General features: G+C 45.5%; 1 protein-coding gene across 2 annotated transcripts in view; it reads right to left on the bottom strand.

Annotated features, from left to right (window-relative positions):
* STAB2 (stabilin 2) overlaps nt 1-22,333 on the bottom strand; it is a 165,081-nt gene that overhangs the window by 52,878 nt on the left and 89,870 nt on the right. For both annotated transcript variants that reach the window (XM_043440283.1, XM_043440284.1), the window contains 10 exons: nt 21,509-21,607; nt 21,314-21,421; nt 16,097-16,228; nt 13,001-13,129; nt 11,685-11,741; nt 10,556-10,651; nt 8,904-9,099; nt 7,325-7,420; nt 1,367-1,412; nt 425-501 (listed from right to left, as the gene is read on the bottom strand). In XM_043440283.1, the coding sequence (XP_043296218.1) occupies nt 425-501; nt 1,367-1,412; nt 7,325-7,420; nt 8,904-9,099; nt 10,556-10,651; nt 11,685-11,741; nt 13,001-13,129; nt 16,097-16,228; nt 21,314-21,421; nt 21,509-21,607 (1,036 nt within the window). The remainder of the gene's footprint in view (nt 1-424; nt 502-1,366; nt 1,413-7,324; nt 7,421-8,903; nt 9,100-10,555; nt 10,652-11,684; nt 11,742-13,000; nt 13,130-16,096; nt 16,229-21,313; nt 21,422-21,508; nt 21,608-22,333) is intronic.

The raw sequence follows: 22,333 nt of genomic DNA, 5'->3' as shown, positions 1-22,333 counted from the left end.
GCCCAGGCCACACCCTTGGTCAGCCAAATCCATGGTTTTTAAAGCTCTCCAGGTGATTCCAGTTGTGGCCAAGACTTAGAGAAGAGAACCAGGGCAGTGGCCCCGGACGTTCCCAAACCAACACATCTCAGCCGTGAATAGGAGGTGTCCTACCCCTGAATGAGACCAGCTACCCTACCACATCCAGTTCTCCATCACTTCTTGGTAACAGCTGCCCATTTGTTTATTTTTGGCCGCATCACATGGCATGTGGGATCTTAGTTCCCTGACCAGGGATCGAATCCACACCTCCTGAATTGGCAGCGTGAAGTCTTAACCACAGGACGACCAGGGAAGTCCTGTAGCTGCCCATTTAGTCTGTAGAAACACAGATCTCTCAGTAGTTTGAGTTACCCTCCACCCAGCAAATTCCTTCTCTACTTACTTGTGCAGATGGTCCCATTCCCCTGGAATCCTGCTGCGCATTTGCATAAGGCTGTGCCATTCGGATTGAGAAGACAGCTGCCAAGAGAAAGGGCAAGTGGTGTTTGCAGAAAAATGCACAACATCCCGCCTGGATGGGACTCACAACACGCCTCCCCCTAGGATCCTGGCTCCTGCCCCATGAGGCACTCAGACGTCTCCCCTAAGGCTTGAGAGGAGAGTTGATCCCTAGCACAGCCCCGCCATGGGGGGTGGGGGTGGTCAGTCACTTTTCAGGCAAACAACAGAGTGTGTATATGGAGGCATTGGTCCAAGGATACGGAGGGCAACTGCCCATCTTCAGAGAGCATCCTATGTGCTTGAACCGATACTTCACACACTACTTCACATAACCTACACAATATCCAGTAGCCCTAACAGGTAGGTCAGTCATTCTTCCCATTTACAGATGAGGAGACCAAGGCTTAGAGGCATTAAATAAGTGGCTCAAGGTCATATAATCAATGGAAACGACAGAGGCTGATTCAAGTCTAACTCCAGCTTCTGGACTCCTAATGAATTAACCCATTAAGCTCCTCTGGGTGTTATGAATATGAAGTTCACTTGTGAAGACGGGAGGCTTGGCTGTGAATTGCAAGTAAGGTTTGATGAAATTGAGGCCCAACAGGCTCCCTCTGCTTCTGTGAAAGGGTCCCTGAGGCTTGGATTGGGGGTAACAACTGGTACTCTGCCAATGTGCCAGGTAGCCCAGGGTGCAGCTTGTTCAAAAGGCTGGATCTGGCAAACTGATGGTGGCCTCATTTTAGTTTTGTACTTAAATATATCATAAATCCTCAGAAATGGCCTCAGGAAGCTGCTTCCCTAAAGATGGGGTCTGGTGGACACACACTATTAGGAAAAATCCCCTCTGCATCGCTCCCAGACGTGGCCAGAGGGCACCTACTTGGCGCTGGTGTGGCAGGTCCCGTTGCAGTTGTCTTTTGTGATCTCTGAAAAAAGAGAACCAAATGCTGTCAGCCTTTCTTTAATAAATCTCACTCAGGAATAATCTTTTAGTACTTGGTGGTAGGAAATGATTTAGTTCCTCACAAGTTAACTGGTACACATCATGGGAACTATGTGACCACGTAAATCCTCTTTTACCTTGGTTGCTAGGAAGCTCAGAGACAAATCTGGTCAAACACACCAATGGAGTGTCTCCCGTGTGCCAGGTTCGTGCTAGGTGGTAAGGCTGCACACTACTCCCTGGGGCTTATTGGGTTGGCCACAGAGTTCATGTGCGTTTTGATAAGAGCTTATGGAAGGCCCCAAATGAATTTTTTGGCCAACCCAATATTTATACTTTCTATGTTTCTTATTCTTTTTTTTTTCATCATTTCGCTACAGAGAGATATAAAGAAGCAAATTTTATTGTTTAGTCACTAAGATGTGTCCTACTCTTTGTGAACCCATGGACTGTAGCTCCCCAGGCTCCTCAATCTATGGGATTTCCCAGGCAAGAATACTGGGGTGGGTTGCCATTTCCTGCTCTAGGTCGGGACCTTCCAAATCCAGGGATCAAATCCACAACCCCGGTCACCACTGGCAAGTGTATTCTTTACCTCTGAGCCAGGGAGGCCCAAATAAGCAAACACCTAATTATAATTAAGTTACTGATGTTGTTGCTTTGCATGTGCCAGAATAGCCCAGAGCCTGGCACGCAGCAGGTACTCACTACCTATTTGCTGAATTAATTCCTAAGTTTCCTGGAACAACATTATGTTCTTATTCTTGGATGCCCAGCTAACAGGTACTTCCTGGCAGGGGAGGATCCAGAGAGAAATTGTTAGAGATGATGGAGAAGTACCCACTGGGTTGGTGGCTCAGGCTAAGAGCTTTTGGGAAAGAAATCTTGTTAGGCCTGGCCACGTTACATAGAAGGTCCTGAAACGGAGATCTGGCTGTGAAAGTGGTCGTGCTCTGTGTGAGGGGGAACGTTTGCAGATCCCAGGGAGGCAGGTGGGTGCAGTGCCGTCCTGTGCTTTGATGGGTGCTCGTCCTTGAGTCTGGAAACCTCTTTCTCTCTGTCCTGTTTCTGAAACCCCAGTCACCTTTTAGGTCCTGCTCTATGAAATCTGCCCGAGACCTTTGATTCAGTTAATTGATAAGACACCACGTGGTGTGCTCTTTTGAGAAGGATGTGGCGCCCCTATCTGACCTCAGAGGGAAGAGTGCAATGATCAATTAATGATGTCTGACATGACTCGGGGGTGGGGAGTTTGCATGCGAACAAAGGACAGTCTAGTCTGGTCTAGAGGCGCTTTACTCTGCACTCTTATATTGCAATGTTTTGAATATGACTGAACATTTATTTCCATTACTAGGCTGAAGCTCCTAGTACAGGACTACAGATTGTGCTCCTTGCACAGACTGTGCACGGGAGACCAGGCTGGAAACTGGGCAAGTGCCAACTGGCAAATAGCTTTGTACTACACCCTCCTAATGGAAGCAGAAGATATTAAGAAGAGGTGGTAAGAATACACAGAAGAACTATACAAAAAAGATCTTTATGACCCAGATAACCATGATGGTGTGATCACTCACCTAGAGCCAGACATCCTGGAATGTGAAGTCAAGTGGGCCTTAGGAAGCATCACTAAAAACAAAGCTAGTGGAGGTGATGGAATCCCAGTTGAGCTATTTCAAATCCTAGAAGATGATGCTGTGAAAGTGCTGCACTCAATATGCCAGCAAATTTGGAAAACTCAGCAGTGGCCACAGGACAGGAAAAGGTCAGTTTTCATTCCAACCCCAAAGAAAGGCAATGCCAAAGAATGCTCAAACTACCGCACAATTGCACTCATCTCACACGCTAGCAAAGTAATGCTCAAAATTCTCCAAGCCAGGCTTCAACAGTATGTGAACCATGAACTTCCAGATGTTCAAGCTAGATCTAAAAGAGGCAGAGGAACCAGAGATCAAATTGCCAACATCCGTTGGATCATAGAAAAAGCAAGAGTTCCGGAAAAACATCTACTTCTGTTTTATTGAAGTAAACATCAAAGCTTTTGACTGTGTGGATCACAACAAACTGTGGAAAATTCTTCAACAGATGGGAATACCAGACCACCTGACCTGTCTCCTGAGAAATCTGTATGCAGGTCAAGAAGCAACAGTTAGAACTGGACATAGAACAACAGACTGGTTCCAAATAGGGAAAGGAGTATGTCAAGGCTGTAGATAGTCACCCTGCTTATTTAACTTATATGCAGAGTACATCATGAGAAAATGCTGGGCTGGATGAAGCACAAGCTGGAATCAAGATTGCCGGGAGAAATATCAATAACCTCAGATATGCAGATGACACCACCCTTATGGCAGAAAGCAAAGAAGAACTAAAGAGCCTCTTGATGAAGTGAAAGAGGAGAGTGAAAAAGTTGGCTTAAAGCTCAACATTCAGAAAACTAAGATCATGGCATCCAATTCCATCACTTCATGGCAAATAGATGGGGAGACAGTGGAAACAGTGACAGACTTTATGTTTTTGGGCTCCAAAATCACTGCTGATGGTGACTGAAGCCATGAAATTAAAAGAGGCTTGCTCCTTGGAAGAAAAGTTATGACCAACCTAGAGAGCATATTAAAAAGCAGAGACATTACTTTGCCAACAACGATCCATCGAGTCAAAGCTATGGTTTCTTCCAGTAGTCATGTATGGATGTGAGAGTTGGACTATAAAGAAAGCTGAGCACCAAAGAATAGATGCTTTTGAACTGTGGTGTTGGAGAAGACTCTTGAGAGTCCCTTGGACTGCAAGGAGATCCAACCAGTCCATCCTAAAGGAGATCAGTCCTGAATATTTATTGGAAGGACTGATGCTGAAGCTGAAACTCCAATACTTTAGCCACCTGATGTGAAGAACTGACTCATTGGAAAAGACCCTGATGCTGGGAAAGACGGAAGGCAGGAGGAAAAGGGGACACAGAGGATGAGATGGCTGGATGTCATCACTGACTCAGTGGACATGAGTTTGAGTAAACTCCGGGAGTTGGTGATGGACAGGGAGGTCTGGCATGCTGCAGTCCACAGGATTGCAAAGAGTCGGACATGACTGAGCGACTGAACTGAACTGAACACCCTCCTAAGGTGTTCCTCCTATAGGCAATGAAATTTCTCCTCCTGGAAGCAATGGAGAATCACAGCAGGTCACTAAGTCCTGGAGAGTGGGTAGCAAACAATACTACTGTAGTCCAGATGTTTATGTCCCCTGTCCCCAGTTCATACTTTGAAATGTACTCTGCAATATGCTGGTACTTAAAGGTGGGGACTTAGGTGATTAGGTCATGAGTGTGGAATCTTCACGAATGAAACTAATGTCCTTACAAACGAGACCCTGGAGAGTTCCCTTGCCCCCTGTACCATCACGTGAGAAGACAGCCCTCTGCAACCCAGAAGAGGGCTGTCACCAGAACCCAGCCATGTGGGCACCCTGATCCTGAATGCTAGCCTCCTGAACAAAATAACTTTCTGTTTTTTATAAGCCACTCAGTCTATGGTACTTTGTTACAGTAGCCTGAACAGACCAAGACATCTGTGCTTTAGAAGGTTCTGTGTGGCAGCAGCGTGAAGAATGGAATGCAGGGAAATGTGACAGAAGGCCAAGAGATGGATCACAAGGGTACTGGTGAGAGGGCAGCAGGAGGCAGGAGGTGAGATGGTTTCCCTACGATACTAGGGACAGGGCGGGGGGAGGCTGAGAGGGAGGCTCCAAGACTGGGTGAGCAGGTGGGGTGGACTGGGGTCTTTCTCCACAGTAGAGCAAGCAGGAAGAAGATGAGTCTGGTGGTTCATCCTTGGCCCCACTTTCTTCCCATCATGGCACAAATACACCTCTACCTGCTTAATGACACGTATGTCTCCAGCCTTGGCCTCATTCTCGAGCCTTCCACCCACACACTCACACCTGCTCTGTCTGGGAACCTTCCGCATCTTCCCCAGACTGCCGGCTGCTGGGGCAGGGACCACACACTGCTCACTGCTGTGTCCTCCGGCGGGAGCTCCAAGTATCGATGAATGAATAAGTGAGTTAATGCCTCCTGGGAGCCTCCACCTGTGTGTTCTCCCGCCCCTCAAACTCACCCGCCTGCAAACCGCACTACCTCTTGCACCCTGCCCCTAAGCTGGACTCTTCCAGAACTGGCCCATCATCTGCACAGTGGACCCCTCCCTCCCTCTTCCTTTCTTCTGTATCTCTAGCCACCTCGTGCTCTTGATTCTAGCTCATTTGACAATCAAGTGTCTGTTTTCCCTGCCACAGTTAGGCCAGCACCTTGGTTCATATTTTTGTTAACTGCCTCCTGAAAACCTGTGCAGCCTCCAGGTTGCTCCCGGTCCCTTTCAATGCGGTTGGTCCTCCTGTGCCCATGCGGGTAGTCTAAGATACAGCAGATGACCTCCTGATTATCCTTGGCTGTCACTTCTGTCATGCTCTGCTTTAGGGATTCCCCCAGGCTGCCTTCCTGTGTGTGTGACCCCGTTCCTCCCCACTTCCATCTCCCAGGTCCTCTAAACCCGTGCTTGGCACACCAGCACTTTACATTTGCTCTAGGGTATCCGCGTGGCTCGAGACCATTTACACTTCCCACTTCAGCTTTTCGATGAAACCCGTGTTACCCTGATTTTCAGCATCACCAGGAGTGTTGGGCAAAGACACTCCTGATAACTCCATATCCCTTAGCCCTCACTGGGCTGTCAGGCACCTGTGACTCCTCTCCAGCTCCTGCCCCAGAAGAGGGGGACTCTCTGATACCTGCTTCCAGGGGTAATCTCTCCAATCCAGTGTCAGAATGACCTTTCTAAAACACAAATCACATCATACTGCTGACTTGCTCAAAACCCTTGAACGGCTTCCCAACGGGAGGCTTCAGCAGAAGGTCTGCCACCCTTAGGCTTCCATGACCTGACTGCTGCCCACATCTCTGGCTTGTTCTCATTCCACATTCGTCTTTGCCTCTATATTCCTCTCATCCTGCAATCCTGTGGTTCTGTAGATGTGCAGAGCTCCCCCACATCTTTGGGCTTTTCCACAAGCTTCTTTCTGTGTGAAATTTTCTCTCTGTTCATCACTCTCATGGGGACACATTAGGAATCATCAGTGCAGCAGGAGGAGGGAGGGTTCAGGAAAATGGACTGGCTCAGACAGTGGGGAATAAATTGATATAATCTCTTGGCAGTAAGTAGCAAACTTTCCCCCAAAGTACCAACTGCTAACTCAGAAATCCCATCTCAAGGAATCTAACCAAATGGATTAGTAAGATAAATGTAAATATATATGAGTATATACACACATATATATGAATATATATATATATGAATGAAACAGTCTTTGCAGCATTGTTTATGATAGCAGAAAACTAATTTTCAGAACATGGTAAAGAGAATGGCTACCCACTCCAGTATTCTTGCCTGGAAGATTCCATGGACAGAGGAGCCTGTCCATGGTGGGCTACAGTCCATGGGGTCACAAAGAGTCAGACATGACTGAGCCACTAACACAGTCTGATAATCGGATATTATATAGAAATTAAGAAAAAAATTATATTTCTCTATGTATTTATTCATGTGAAAAGATATTGATCATATGTATCATGTGAAGTGAGAGACTCACAGAACTGTGTGCAGAACATGGTCCCATACACACGTCTATACCTAGAAAAAGGTTGGAAATATTAATGATAGTTTTCTCTGTGCCTTGGGAATATGAATGATTTTTATTTTCTTTTTAATGCTGTTATTTTGCAAACTATTTTTGCTGCAAGTAGGAATTATTGCCAAAGAAAGAAATGAAGATGCCATTTCTATTTTAGGAGGAAAAATGTAGCTGCTGAGAACAGATCACAAGCAGCAGAAGGCTGGCTCTTACCACTGTCACACTTCACTCCTCGCCAGCCCACGTCACAGTTGCAGGCGCCATCACCCAAGGGTCCTTGACTGCATCTCCCGTGGACACAAGCACACGCTAGGTGGGAACACAGCCACACACTGTCAGATGTCTGACCTGTGTTCAACAACTCACTTTTCATTGGCTGCAAAGGTTCACTTCTGTGCATTTAAATCCTCCAGTCCGCTTCCAGATAATTAGTGTCACTAAGGGGTGGGTGGGGGAAGGGGTTGGATTCCCAGGAAGGGCAGGGGGCACGGGAGTGGGCTAAATGGTGAAACAGGTTGGCTTCAACAAAGACCACCCTCTGGGGACTGTGTAGCACTGTGGGGCGGTGACCCAAGCAGTGTGAGAGTGTCCTCGGCTCAGGTCATCAGACGAGCCAAGGTTATGTGGGATCCCTCGGGACGGACCATGTTTGTTCCCTGAGAGTAGGGTTCAGAGAGAAGTCCGCTAGGATCCTATAAACCTGCTGTGGCACCGCCTTCATTGACTACACAGAAATGGTGATTTCTTTGTTATGCAGCAGTGTCGTGAGTGTCTTTAGGACCTGGGTGAAAGCTAAGGATGCCTTTCTCAGAAAAAAGCATTCAGCCTTGGGGGTTTGCTGGCCCCTGTGAGGATCATCTGTGGATCCTAGGTTAGGAAATCCTGCATAAATGCAAGTATATAATCCTTCCATATAACACAGAAAAAATCAGCACAGTAATGCCATTACATATTATACAGCCCAATTATAATGATTCAATTATATATTGATTTTGTCTGGCTTGGACTGGCTGATGAGAAAACAGTGATAGCCAGGTCACATGCATGACTCTCAACAGAAGGTAGAAAAAATGCTTTGTTTTCTCATCACGGATTAGGAAACCCCTTCTTTCCTGTCAGCCACCTCATAAATGTGTGTCCCTGGGCACAAGAAAGTCAGGGTGAGAGACTGCAGGTGACTTAGCTAAAACAGATCACAATTTTTGAAAAAACAACATAAAGCATGTGGCTGGCTGTGTGGACCAATAGCGTGACCGTCACGTAAAGGGCGTGATTCAAGAACAAGGCTTTGGAGGGCAGCAGGGTGTGCATTCAAATCTCATCAGGTGTGACCTTGGGGGAAGTCATTCAACCTCTTTGCCTTAAGTCTTCATTTGTAAAAAGGGGGCAGGAACACTCCAGTATATACGGTTCCTGTATGGATTAAATGAGATCCTGTGCACAGATCTGCTTTTCAAACAGTCACACAATGTCCCAAACTGAGTGTAACCAGAGATCAGGGCCCACAGACCCATACAGAAACATGGGTGGGCTGGAGAATGTCAGTGGGCAGACTGGGGCGGGCAGGTAGGTGCAGGTTAGTTAGTCCTGAAAATGTTTGGCGTTGCTGCCCAGTGCAAATGACCCAGCACAGAAGTTCCTGTAATTCACATGCTGATGGCGGGGGGCGGGGTGGGCAGGGTTCCAGCCTGCCCTGGACACAGGCTGGTCAGGGAGCAGGTGTTTAGACTCTCTTTCCGCCTGCACTCCCGGCTGGTCTGGGGAGCCCGCTGGGCGGTGGCGGGGTGCGCACCTTGGTCGCAGTGGATGCCGTACTTGCCCTCAGCGCAGGTCTCGCAGGCCGTCCCGCTGAAGCCCCGTCCACACTCACACGTGCCTGTGCCATTGACTCCGTCCAAGCAGATCCCGTTTCCGAAGCAGACGTTCTCAGCTTTCCCTGGGCAGGGCTGGCACTGGGGGCCAAAGTAGCCTGCACAGCATTCTCTTGTCTGAAACAGAAGGGCCAGGCTGGGCGGGGACAGGGCCATACCGCCGTCCTCTGGACATGTCCAGCCTCAGTGTGGACATCTTGCAGGCGGGCCTGGATGTGTGCCCATAGCCTTGACCCCATGTGGAATGGTTATAAGGGGTGGGGACAGCATCCCCCCAGAACGGGGCAGCGGGGCATGCAATTTCCACGGGTGCCAACACCAGCATGGAGGCTTCTGCTGAGGAGCTAGGAAGGACCGGAAGGAAAAAGGCAAGCAGGAGGGGAGGGTGAAGAAAAGTGAGAAGGGAGGAGGGGTAGCAGGAAGAAAGAGTCATGTAGGTGATGCCAGATGGGCCCTGTTGTTGTTTAGTCTCCAACTCTTTGTGACTCCATAGACTATAGCCCGCCAGGCTCCTCTGTCCATGGGATTTCCCAGGCAAGAATACTGGAGTGGGTTGCCATTTCCTTCTGCAGGGGATCTTCCCAACCCAGGGATGGAACCCATGTCTCCTGCATTGCAGGCGGATTCTTTACCACTGAGCCAGCTGGGAGGGGCCCGGGTCATCCCCAAACCTGGCCCCTGTGTGTTGTGTTATTTCATTTGGAACTGAAGGTTGGGAGGCAGCTGAGACCTCTGACATTCTATAAATGACTCTCTTAGTTCCGGGAAGCCCTGCAGGATTATCTGCTTGCTTGGGCCTACTTTTATTCTTGAGTGCACTAAAACAACATCTCCTGCAGCTGCACACTCCACAGCTTAAGAGCCGAATCACTGGCCTCTAGGATTGGCAGAGACTGTCTTCTGTGAAAGGAGCAGGACCGGATGTTATAGAGAATTTTCCTGCAGATTCCAAAGCCACAGCCGAGAGGTCCCTAGCCCTGGGGTTCCACTTTTCTAAAGGACCAGGCACCCCTGTTCTTGCCTCAGGGAGTTGCCCATTTCCTGTCTCTTTCCCTTTCTTGTGAGAACAGGAAGAGCCTCTTAGCCTCCTGGTCCCTCTATTTCTTCATCATGAGACCGAAAATTGCAGCTGTCACCAGGGTACTGACTGGTAGGGCTGTCCTGAGTTTTGGGGCTACTCCGGTTATTTTGAGTGACAACTGTAATGGAGATAATGAGGCGACTTCCCTGGTGGTCCAGCGGTTAAGAATCCGCCTTGTAATGCAGGGGATGCGGCTTAAACCCCCATCCTGGTCAGGGAACTAAGATCCCACATATCATGAGGCAACTCAGCCCATGCGCCAGAACTAGAGAGTCCATGTGCCACAATGAAAGATCCTGCATGATGCAGTGAAGGTCTCACATGCCACAACTAAGACCTGATGCAGCTAAACAAATCAATATTTAAAAATAATGAGAAGGAAGGCAAGATGGCAGAAAGAATCCATGCAAAGGCACTTTGAAAAGTATAGCATATGATTATGTTTCTCAATATTACTGCCATTGTTAGAAGGCTTGTTAAATTTATACTCACAATGACGGTTTTCACACACTTTGGCTGGCACCCAAAGAAATGGGATCGCCTGCCCATGAAATAAATGGTATAGAGACATCTCCTCGTCTCTTCGCCCTATGAAATAACAGCAATTATATTAATATCAGCTTTTCAGTTAGGACAAAGCTTTCTAACCTCTGAAAGCAAGGAGGTGGGTGATACATTGCTGTCTCTCTGATTGAAACATTCTGGGAAGGGAGGGGGTTGGCTTCCTGGAGCTGCTTCATAAAAAAGAAAATGCAACATTGAAATGTTGGCTGTCAGAATACTAGGTGGCAAAATGCAGATAATTATCCCTTAAAGTGATACTCCATAAAGAGAACTTTTCTTTAGAAGATTAGTTCAAGTTAGGAAGAGTCATAGAGTAACACAGATAAAAGCATCTTTCCAACATTGGACATTGAGCTGAGACTTGGCTTCTTTTTATTTATTGGTTGATGGTCTGCCTTGGTCTGAGGCAGGATTAAGGCTGTTTACAAAGACTTACACAAGAGTAAATGCAAACTCAAGTGAGAAGTCAGCATTGTTATTGTCATAAATTACTATTGTGCCATGGAAGGTGCGTGTGTGTTGACTGTAATCGTTGGAGCATCCTCTGAAGCACTTTTCCCTATAAACAGCCACAAGAAACAGAGAGGTCATTCATTCAGAGATATGTGTATCACCCCCCAAGTCTGTCATGTGTTTCTTTGCGAAAGTTAGTTATAACTTCAACCATAAAGGGAATCTGGAAGGTGGGTCTCCTCAGGGCTTGAAACAGTGTTACTGCGAAGTCCACCTCCTCTGATAAGATTTCCTGCTCCTGTCCTCAACCAGCTACTGGGATATGAAAGATGCAGAAACGGAAAAATCCCTTCTTCCATTGGGCGTTGACTGAGATGAGCTCCTGTTTCTATTTATTTATTAATCAAAATTTTGCTTTGGTTCAAAAAAATGGATTTAAGACTTTAGAAAGATGCACACAAGATTAAGAAGGTGAGATTGAATTAAAACCCAGTGAAGGATGGAGGGCAGTGAAATGAGGTGTGCTGGAGACTCACTTTCTAATTCAGACCTCCCTGTAATCCAGAAACAGTTTTATCAAAGAAGATATCAAAGAAATACTTACTAGTGGTTTAGTTCCAAATGGGCAGATGGGCGACTGGGGACACTTTCCACACTTTCCCTTGGTAAAACACAGAGGCAAAGTGAGTATTTCATGGTTATTACTTTTAATCAAAACAAGGCTGCAAATATTTTCCAGACTTGAGGCTTAAGGTTTCAGGCTATAGAACTGCAAATCAGAAGCTCATCTGGCTAACCTCTTTCATGTCCTTTGAGCCAAACACTTCAGTTACTTTGGGTCATGGACATTGGAGCATCACTTTCTCCACTGTACATTTCAGATGCTTGTAATCTTGTAACCTGTGTGAGTCTTAACTCAGTTAAATCCTAATTCTTTTAACACCAACTCTCATTTATTGAAAACCCACTATTTAGTGAATTGGGCCAGACTGTGAGATTAAAGAATGCATCACCCACAGTGCCCCCAGCCCCAGGGGCACACTGTCCAACTGAGAGGTCAGCAGGGACATAATATCCACTGTCATGAGACAAAGATTCACAAGTGAAGAATGACAGACATTTTAAAAGTGCCAGCCTGTTCCGAAACAGGAGGAGGCCAGTGTGACTAGTTCTTAACTTGGCACCTACTGGATGGTAGAGCTTGGTCACTCCCAGCTCTTGCTCTGGGGCCAGACTGCCTGAACTTGAACTCCTTCTTTGCCACTTGCTAGCTCTGTGAACCTGGGCGTGTCACTTAATCTCCCTATGGCTCATTTCCCTCATCTGCAAAATGGGCAGAGTGATAGCACTTACTCTGCAGGGTCTTGTGAGGATTCCATGGGTTAATACATGTAACATGTTTAGAGCAGTGCCTAGCACATAAAAAGTGCCCAATAGATGTTAACAGTTATCATCACTACCGAGAGAACCTATACCATCTCATGGAGTAAAAAGTCTCAGTTACTTGTCCTATATTATACTGAAATGATCCATTTCCATATTTTCTCTCCTGGTAGACGATGGTGGGCCCAACCCTGTCAACGGGTGTACCGGGCTCCTTCCCTGTGCCTGTGCTGGGCATGACACATTTTCCCCTTGAGGAAGACCATGGCTTTGAAATCCTGCTCAACACAACCCTTCAGGCAGCCTTTCCAAGGCATACAAGGCACTGGACTGTAAGCCCATTGAGGGCAAGGGTCATGGTCTTATTTATTCCTATAGAGCCACAAGCAAGTATGCTCCTTGGCATTTAGAGATGTTCCTTTAGTGGTTTTTTGAACTGAACTGAGATACCCTTAATAGATGAGTCCCAGGCTTTCAAAATTATAAAAAATAAGCCAACACTCTTTAGTGACATTGTTGGTCTTGGATAGAACTTACTCGTACGATAGTAGTGTCATTAATATCACATCTATTCTTCTGAATTTCCAGCACTTTCCCCAAGCCATGGATCACTCCCTTGTCAGTGGCAACATTGGTGTAGTTTATCGGAGCCTCGTTTACATAAAGCTGTGAACAGGAAGGTTAACTGTCAGTTTTTACTACAGTGATTTTAAGGGAAATAAGGACGATAGGGATTGGAGGATGTCAGCATGACGCTAGCCTAGGAGATACTGCAATATTCACCTGGCAGGTGTAACACCCTGTACTGGAGACAGCTCTGCCCTGGGAGAGGGCAGTCTGAGTGACAGTTCTGCGTCTGGTACCTTCCACCTGTGTGACCTTGGGCCAGTTGCTTTTCCTCTTTGAACCTCAATTTCCTCCTTTGTAAAAAGAAGAGGTTGCTCCTGATAATCTCTAAGTTTTCTCTCCAACATCCAAATGATTGGTTTTTACTGTTCAAAAAATTCTGAATCATGATCACTATGTTAGTGCCATTGATAATATGTCTCCCAGGATGTGCTCAGCCATGCTAGTTATTGGTGGTCCCAGAGGTGTGGATGCCTTCCACAGCCAAGACATAGAGAATGAAACTTAGCATCCTTTTAGCATATCTCTGCTTCCTGGTTAATTTGCAAGCACCCCTCAGTAAGACTAAATGACCGTTATATAAGAATAAAAACAATATCTGAGTGTTTTAGAGTTTGCAAAAATGCGTTCTACCAGACAGATCACCTTCTAGGCTGTGGAGACTGCTCAGAGGTCTGATTAACCGTATCCTGCCTTCCTTGGGGCTGCGCTGGTGTTCTCAGCACGAGGTACTGTCTCTGTACTGTCTTTGCCTAGTATGTCAGCAAGTGTGTAAGACATGGGAACTAAATCTCTAACTTAAATTCAACTTTGAGTTATAATTCATTTGGTTTTGATTTTTTTTTAATGGAAGGAGATCTTAATGATTGTTTAGTACAAAATAAGTAAAGCCATTAATTCATTCCTGAGTATAACTAATATAACTGAAAACAAATGGTTGTTTGAAAAACTGGGGGAGGGGTCATATGGGCTTCCCTTGTGGCTCAGCTGGCAAAGAATCTGCCTGCAATGCGGAAGACCTGAGTTTGATCCCCGAGTCGGGAAGATCCCCTGGAGAAGGAAATGGCAACCCACTCTAGTACTCTTGCCTGGAGAATTCTATGGACAGAGGAGTGGGACAGGCTGCAGTCCAATAATCGCAAAGAGTCAGACATGACTGTGTGACTTTCTTTTCATATGTGTGTGTGTATAGGTGTAGCAGGACTGAGGTTGCGAGAAGAGGGAATTCTTTGTTGTACTAAACAGATGTCAACTTCATATCTAACGAGCATTTAAAAATGATTAACATCTCCCAAACTCCCCAAAGCATCAAGATTGAAGTGACTCTATTAAGTGTTTAAATTTGAACTTCCACTGAATACTAAAGTCCCTGACGATTTACTTGGAGTCAAGTGAATTTTCATGGGATGTTGGGCTGAATCATGACTGAGGTCCACAGAAGTGGTCCAGGGCCTGTGTAGGTTTGGAGAAGCAGCAGGGGTCTCACTTGTGGTGTCAAATGGTGATCACAAAACAAATCTGCAGAATTCCAAGAGGCTGAGCTGATTTAAAATATCAAAATGTCAGAACTTCTGATGTTGTAATACGGTTGATTTGGCATAAAAAAATCTGAATCATTTTTCTTATGAGATATACTTGAAGAATTACAAGTTGCATTAGAATTTTGATCTGAACACAAGTCTCTTCATTTAGACAGCATTTTCCCACATCTCTGTTGTCCTGAGAGTGAATGAGTTATCAATAAAAGCAAAACCTCTATTGTAAGATAGAAAGAATATTTAAGAGAGAAAGCCTCTATTGTAAAAGGAAAACAAGCTCTAGATCAAAGACTTTTCAAACACGTGGAAAATAAACATGACAGAATCAAAACTGATTGAACTAACCAGAATATTCATTTCTACATGATGAATAAAAGATAACAAAGATAAAAACAAAAATATAAGGTCCTTATCAACAAAAATTGCCTTACCTGGAAAAAAAAAGAAAATGTTTTTAAAAGGATCTCCTCAAAATTATTATACAATAGGTAAGATTATTTACAGGCATCAGAGGGAAATATTCGGCATTAGATTATTTTCTAAGTAATGAAAAACCAGAAAGACTTTAAAAAGAAAAAAAAAAACCTGAGCATGTTAAAAAAAAAGAAAAAGAAACTACACACAAAATTCACTTTGGCTTCAATGATGATAACACTGAGAATATTGTTTTCAAAACTGTGCTTTTTAAAAAAAATGCGCTTTTTTATAGGGAACAATATTACCGCTTAAAAATTTGGGATTAAATTTTCATCATTTTAATATAGAGCTTAGTTTCTCCTAAATAATCATTAGTTTTCATTAACTTTTCTTGTGAGAATTTATACCAGAGTCACATAGTGAATTTCTTATTGAATTTTCAGATTGATTGTTCCACTGGCTGTTTGACATAGGTACATAGAATTGCATACTGAAATGTTTAAAATATGTATTTAGTCTAAATTCTTTTTACAAATTCTAAACACTTTAAGTGCTTAGAGGTTGTGTGAGATTAATACTGGGATACTGGGGTGGGGGCAGTTGGCCCTAGGTCTGCAGTCTGTATGAACAAGCAGTGGTAATACTGTTCATTCATTTGCTGCTGGATCCTTCCTTCACACTTCAGGTGGCTCCTTACACCCTGGGGCCATGCCATTTCCGGGGGGTTACGTTTGGCTGCCAGGTTCCCTGCCACCTTGGAGGTGGCTTGGGGACTGTCTGTTATCAGGAAGCAGAACTGAAGGGCCCTGTGACTGCTGGGATTCAATCCCATGACCAGTCAGGGCCACACTGATGGTCTGAGGGCTGGTGATGGGGTGGACAAGGCGGGGCTTCCCAGTCTGGCCCAGTCGTTACTTTATGGTGGAACACAGACAGCTGTCTGCTGTGGATAGGGCTGAGGAAGTGCTGGTGAAGATTATGCAATGCGGAAGTGATGGCGGATGATGGACCCAGGACGCCCATTGCTGGGTTTTCAGGGGAAGGATCGCACCTGGTCATCGTGGAGGAAGAAACCGAGGAGGTAGGAGAAGCCCAGCATGGTCTCCCGGTGCATGCCATTGTGCAGGTCATTCTTCAGCAGCTTCTCCTCTAAGACCACATGGTACCTGAGTATGTCTTCCTCCTGGATGACACACAGAAGGGAAAGTCAGCCCACAGGCCCACCAGTCCCCGGGCACTCACTGGGCACTCACTGGGCATCATCCCAGCTGCATGTCATCATGCTTGCAGCGGCAGCTGAATCTGAATGGCAGAGACCTGTGACTCCCAGTGTGGTTTTTTCATGTCCCCCTCTTCCCCAAGACGCCAGCGCCAGCCTGGCAATGCGCTCTCCTAGGGCCCCCAGGGACCCTCCTCCAACATCAGAGCCACTAGGCGAATGGGCCCCTTCCCCCACAGGTCTGAGTCACCGCTTCCCTGGGCCCCTCCATGTTTCTAGGTTTTAGTTGTCCTGACCTCTTTCCTTTCTTCTCCCAGCCTTTGGGGTTATAGATGCTTCTATGCTATCTATTTTACCTTTCAATTATATTTATATAGCTTTATACCCAATAAACAATTCATAATATTAAATTCCCTCTGGTATGGTTTCTGTCTCCTGATGGACCCTAATTTTTTTTTTAGTAATAATTTTTACCTTTCTATACTAATATCTTTTTCATGGAATGGCATTTTAAATACAGTTATGAGTGCCTGTCAATCTCAAACTCCCAGTCTATCCCTCCCCTCCCCCACACTCTGAAGAACTCTCATTGTTGCAAGGACCAAGCCCCCTCCTCTAATGTCCCGTTGGGACAAAGTACCAGCATGGGGCAAGCGAGGAAAGAAGACTTAATTTTAAATCCAATTCAAAATGTTGATACCTACAAGGGGCTGGTTTTTAAATTTTTTTTTTAATTTTTACTTAATTGAGATTGTGTTTGTGGCTGAAAGTAATGATAAGACTTTCTGCAAGATTGCCTGAGGTTTTATCCCAGGGCAGTTTATGAATGTTCCCCACTAAACAGGTTCAAAGGGATGGGGGAGGAGTGGGAAGACACAGAAAAGATGACTTCCACTTCTGTTCCAGGAGTGCTGCTCACTCAACATGCCAGTTACAAAAATCTAATGCCCAGAGTTTTCATTTAATTGGAGAAATTTAATTGGAGAAATAAGACCTACCCACCTGCAAAGACATTTCCTTATACGAGGTGCAGAAGTGCTGCGGGGTGTACAGATGGCCTGAACTCAGAGGCAGAAGAGATTATCTGCCGCTAAGGGGCCAGCTAAGGGCCTCATAGTCAATAAAAGAGTCCTAAATACAGTAGTTGGGTGCAATCTCAAAAATGACAGAATGATCTCTGTTCGTTTCAAAGGCAAACCATTCAACATCACAGTAATCCAAGTCTATGCCCCAACCAGTAATGCTGAAGAAGCTGAATGGTTCTATGTAGACCTACAAGACCTTCTAGAACTAACACCCAAAAAAGATGTCCTTTTCATCACAGGGGACTGGAATGCAAAAGTAGGAAGTCAAGAGACACGTGGAGTAACAGGCAAATTTGGCCATGAAGTACAGAATGAAGCAGGGCAAAAGCTAATAGAGTTTTGCCAAGAGAACTCACTGGTCATAGCAAACACCCTCTCCCAACAACACAAGAGAAGACTCTACACATGGACATCACCAAATGGTCAATACCAAAATCAGATTGATTATATTCTTTGCAGCCAAAGATGGAGAAGCTCTATACAGTTAGCAAAAACTAGACCGGGAACTGACTATGGCTTAGATCATGAACTCCTTATTGCCAAATTCAGACTTAAATTGAAGAAAGTAGGGAAAACCACTAGACCATTCAGGTATGACCTAAACCAAATCCCTTACAATTATACAGTGGAAGTGAGAAATAGATATAAGGGACTAGACTGATAGAGTCCCTGAAGAACTATGGACAGAAGTTCGTGACATTGTACATGAGGCAGTGATCAAGACCATCCCCAAGAAAAAGAAATGCAAAAAGGCAAAATGGTTGTCTAAGAAGGCCTTACAAATAGCTGAGAAAAGAAGAGAAGTGAAAGACATAGGAGAAAAGGAAAGATACACCCATTTGAATGCAGAGTGCCAAAGAATAGCAAGGAGAGATAAGAAAGCCTTCCTCAGTGATCAATGCAAAGAAATAGAGGAAAACAATAGAATGGGAAAGACTAGAGATCTCTTCAAGAAAATTAGAGATGCTAAAGGAACATTTCATACAAAGATGGGCACAATAAAAGACAGAATTGGCATGGACCTAACAGAAGCAGAATAAACTAAGAAGAGGAGGCAAGAATACACAGAAGAACTGTACAAAAAAGATCTTCATGACCCAGATAACCATAATGGTGTGATCACTCACCTAGAGCCAGACATCCTGGAATGCAAAGTCAAGTGGGCCTTAGGAAGCATCACTAAGAACAAAGCTAGTGGAGGTGATGGAATTCCAGTGGAGCTACTTCAAATCCTAAAAGATGATGCTCTGATAGTGCTGCACTTAATATGCCAGCAAATTTGGAAAACTCAGCAGTGGCCACAGGACAGGAAAAGGTCAGTTTTCATTCCAATCCCAAAGAAAGGCAATGCCAAAGAATACTCAAACTACCGCACAATTGCACTCATCTCACACGCTAGCAAAGTAATGCTTAAAATTCTCCAAGCCAGGCTTCAACAGTATGTGAACCATGAACTTCCAGATGTTCAAGCTGGATTTAGAAGAGGCAGAAGAACCAGAGATCAAATTGCTAACATCCGTTGGATCATCGAAAAAGAGTTCCAAAAAAACATCTACTTCTGCTTTATTGACTATGCCAAAGCCTTTGACTGTGTATATCACAACAAACTGTGGAAAACTCTTCAAGAGAAGGGAATACCAGACCACCTGACCTGTCTCCTGAGAAATCTATATGCAGGTCAAGAAGCAACAGTTAAAACTGGACATGGAACAACAGATTGGTACCAAATTAGGAAAGGAGTACGTCAGGGCTGTATATTGTCACCCTGCTTATTTAACTTATATGCCAGACTGGATGAAGCACAAGCTGGAATCAAGATTGCTGGGAGAAATATCAATAATCTCAGATATGCAGATGACACCACCCTTATGGCAGAAAGTGAAGAGGAACTGAAGAGCCTCTTGATGAAAGTGAAAGAGGAGAGTTGAAATGCTGGCTTAAAACTCACCATTCAAAAAATGAAGATCTTGGCATTCAGTCCCATCATTTTATGGCAAATAGATGGGGAAACAATGGAAACAGTGACAGACTTTATTTTTTTGGGCTCCTAAATCACTGCAGATGGTGACTGCAGCCATGAAATTAAAAGACACTTGCTCCTTGGAAGAAAAGCTGTGACCAACTTAGACAGCATATTAAAAAGCAGAGACATTACTTTGCCAACAAAGATCCATCTAATCAAAGCTATGGTTTTTCCAGTAGTCATGTATGAATGTCAGAGCTGGTCCAAATTGGGAAAGGTCCAATTGGTTCCCAGTTTGGAACCAGTATGAATGTCAGAATGTTGAACTATAAGGAAAGCTGAGCACTGAAGAATTGATGCTTTTGAACTGTGGTGTTGGAGAAGACTCTTGAGAGTCCCTTGGACTGCACGGAGATCCAACCAGTCCATCCTAAAGGAGATCAGTCCCGGGTGTTCACTGGAAGGACTGTGCTGAAGCTGAAACTCTAATACTTTGGCCATGTGATGCAAAGAACTGACTCATTTGAAAAGACCCTGATGCTGGGAATGATTGAAGGTGGGAGGAGAAGGGGATGACAGAGGGTGAGATAGTCGGATGGCATCACTAACTCGATGGACATGAGTTTGAGCAAGCTACGGGAGTTGGTGATGGACAGGGAAGCCTGGTGTGCTGCAGCCCATGGAGGTTGCAAAGAGTCGGACATGACTGAGCAACTAAACTGAACTGAAGGGGCCAGACCCAGCTTTCCCGAGGAAGGTGAGACTCGACTTGAAGAATCGGTGTGTATGGGGATGATTCAGAAGGCAAGGAAGGAGGAAGGGCAGCCCTCCTGATTGAGGTGGTGGTGTGTGTGTATAGCGGGGGCTTCCCTGCTGGCTCAGTTGGTAAGGAATCTGCCTGCAGTGCAGAAGACCCAGTTCGATTCCTGGGTGGGGAAAATCCCCTGGAGGAGGAAATGGCAATCCACTCCAGAATTCTTGCCTGGAAAATCCCATGGACAGAGGAGCCTGGAGGGCTCCTCTGTGCGTGTGTATGTTGACAGAAGCAAGGACATCAAACACGCCTTTGCCATCTTTAGGTCTATATGACATCACTCTGGTTAGAGCACATGGTGTCTGCAGAGAAGGGGTAGGGAGAGAGCAGTGGACCCAACAGGGGCTTAGCGGGATTTCAAGTATCGGCCCTGTCTCCTTAGCATCCAATACCCTATATTAAGTTAGAAGTGAACACAGCACACTTGCTGTGCAATCAGAGCTTTAAACTTGTTTCCTTGATATGGGGTTGGGGGTGGGACACCCCGGAATCCTTCTAAATGGAGAGTCTGGTACCAGCACTGAATAGAAGGTAATTGTGACCAGTTTGTGGAGGCTGTAAGTACCTGGGGAGACAGTCTGCACTTAGTCACTGAGGAAATGGAGAGCCACCAAGGGTTTTGAACCAGAGAGTGAAGGGATTGGAGCTTTTCATTGGGTTGGCCCAAAAGTTCATTTGAGTTTTTCTATAAGATGTCACAGAAAAACACAAACGAACCTTTTGGCCAACCCAGTATTGTTTCACAAAGTCCTTTGAAAAATTTTGACTGTTTATCCCAAGATGTTAGGAATCAGGGAAGACAGAGATGGGGAGACTGGGAGGAAGATGGAGACAGTCTATTCCCTCTAGGTCCCTTGTGCTGACAGCTCGCTGCAGGGGACCGGAGAGAAGGCAGGGAGGGGAGGAGGGGTGGCTATGAAGATGCTTCGAGGTTCCTGGGGAGACTGAATCCTTGTGTCCATGAGCCTGAGTGTATGCTTCCAGGGTGTGAATGAAATATATGAGCGGCTCTGGCCTGGGGGAGGTTTGGGTATGAGAGTCTCTGCTTGAGTTTCTATTAAAATAATTGGATTCTGACAAGGTAGTTTTGATGAAAGAGTGAAATGGTACATGGTGGATCGACTGAAAACTTTAAGTGCTTTAATTTCCAGAAAATAATTTCCTGGGTTATTACTGCTAATACCTACCAGAGTTGTGACCTTCTTCTCCCGGATGTAACTCTCAATGGCATCATTGTTTGGAGCAAACACCGTGTAAGCATCAGCAGCCTCGATCGCAGCTGCCAGGTTATATTGCTGTGATGGAAAGAGACAGGAGCACGTGAGGGACTTCTGTTCCCAGGTAACCTGAGCAGAGGGTCATGCAGAGGACGTGGTACTTGCAATGATGTAGCCCCGGAAGATGGAATAGTCAGGCATCTGGTCCAGCCGGGTGAGCAGGTTTGGTAAGGAGCCAGTTAGACCTCTCTGGGGAACCAGAACCTGGGAAAGGAAGTCCCAAAATTCTGTTAGCTTGTGTTGGTAGGGATTCCTGCTCTCCAGTATACTGGTTCATGTCACAACAGTATGTAATTATATTGTTGTTGTTTAGTTGCTAAGTGGTGCCTGTTCTTGGGACACCAAGGACTATAGCCCACCAGGCTCCTCTGTCCATGGGATTTCCCGGGCAAAAATACTGAAGTGAGTTGCCATTTCCTCCTCAGAGGACCTCCTGACCCAGGGATTAAATTCGCATCTCCTGCATTGGCAGGTGGATTCTTTACCACTGAGCCACCAGGGAAACCCCATGTGATCCTGAGGCCATTTCAAGTTGAAACAAGGCATTCTCTGATAGTTTGCAAGACTAAACAGGGGTGTATAGCTTGGGGCATGAAGTGGGTTGGATTTCAGCCCCATTCCACCCTTAGACCAGGCCCCTCTAGGCAGGGAACAGCCTGCATAGCTGTTTGTGGTGGCCCTGACAAGAGGGACCACAGTATCCAATGGATAGATAGAAAAGGGGCTCCTCAAGGAGCCAGTGCAACCCAGAGGCTAAGCAGCAAACTTGGATCAGTTGACACACGTCCATGAGTCTTTGTGTTCACACAAATTTCTTCTTCAACCCAGTTACTTAGCCATAGAAGCGTCATGTGTCCCATTTGGCAAGTGAGGAGAATGGTACCTACTTTCTTAGGGTTGTTGTAAAAATCAAGTGTGATGCATGATACT

This window comes from Cervus canadensis, chromosome 21 (assembly GCF_019320065.1).
Source record: "Cervus canadensis isolate Bull #8, Minnesota chromosome 21, ASM1932006v1, whole genome shotgun sequence".
In the NCBI taxonomy this organism is placed as follows: Eukaryota; Metazoa; Chordata; class Mammalia; order Artiodactyla; family Cervidae; genus Cervus; species Cervus canadensis.
This window is presented reverse-complemented; position numbering and strand designations above follow the sequence as displayed.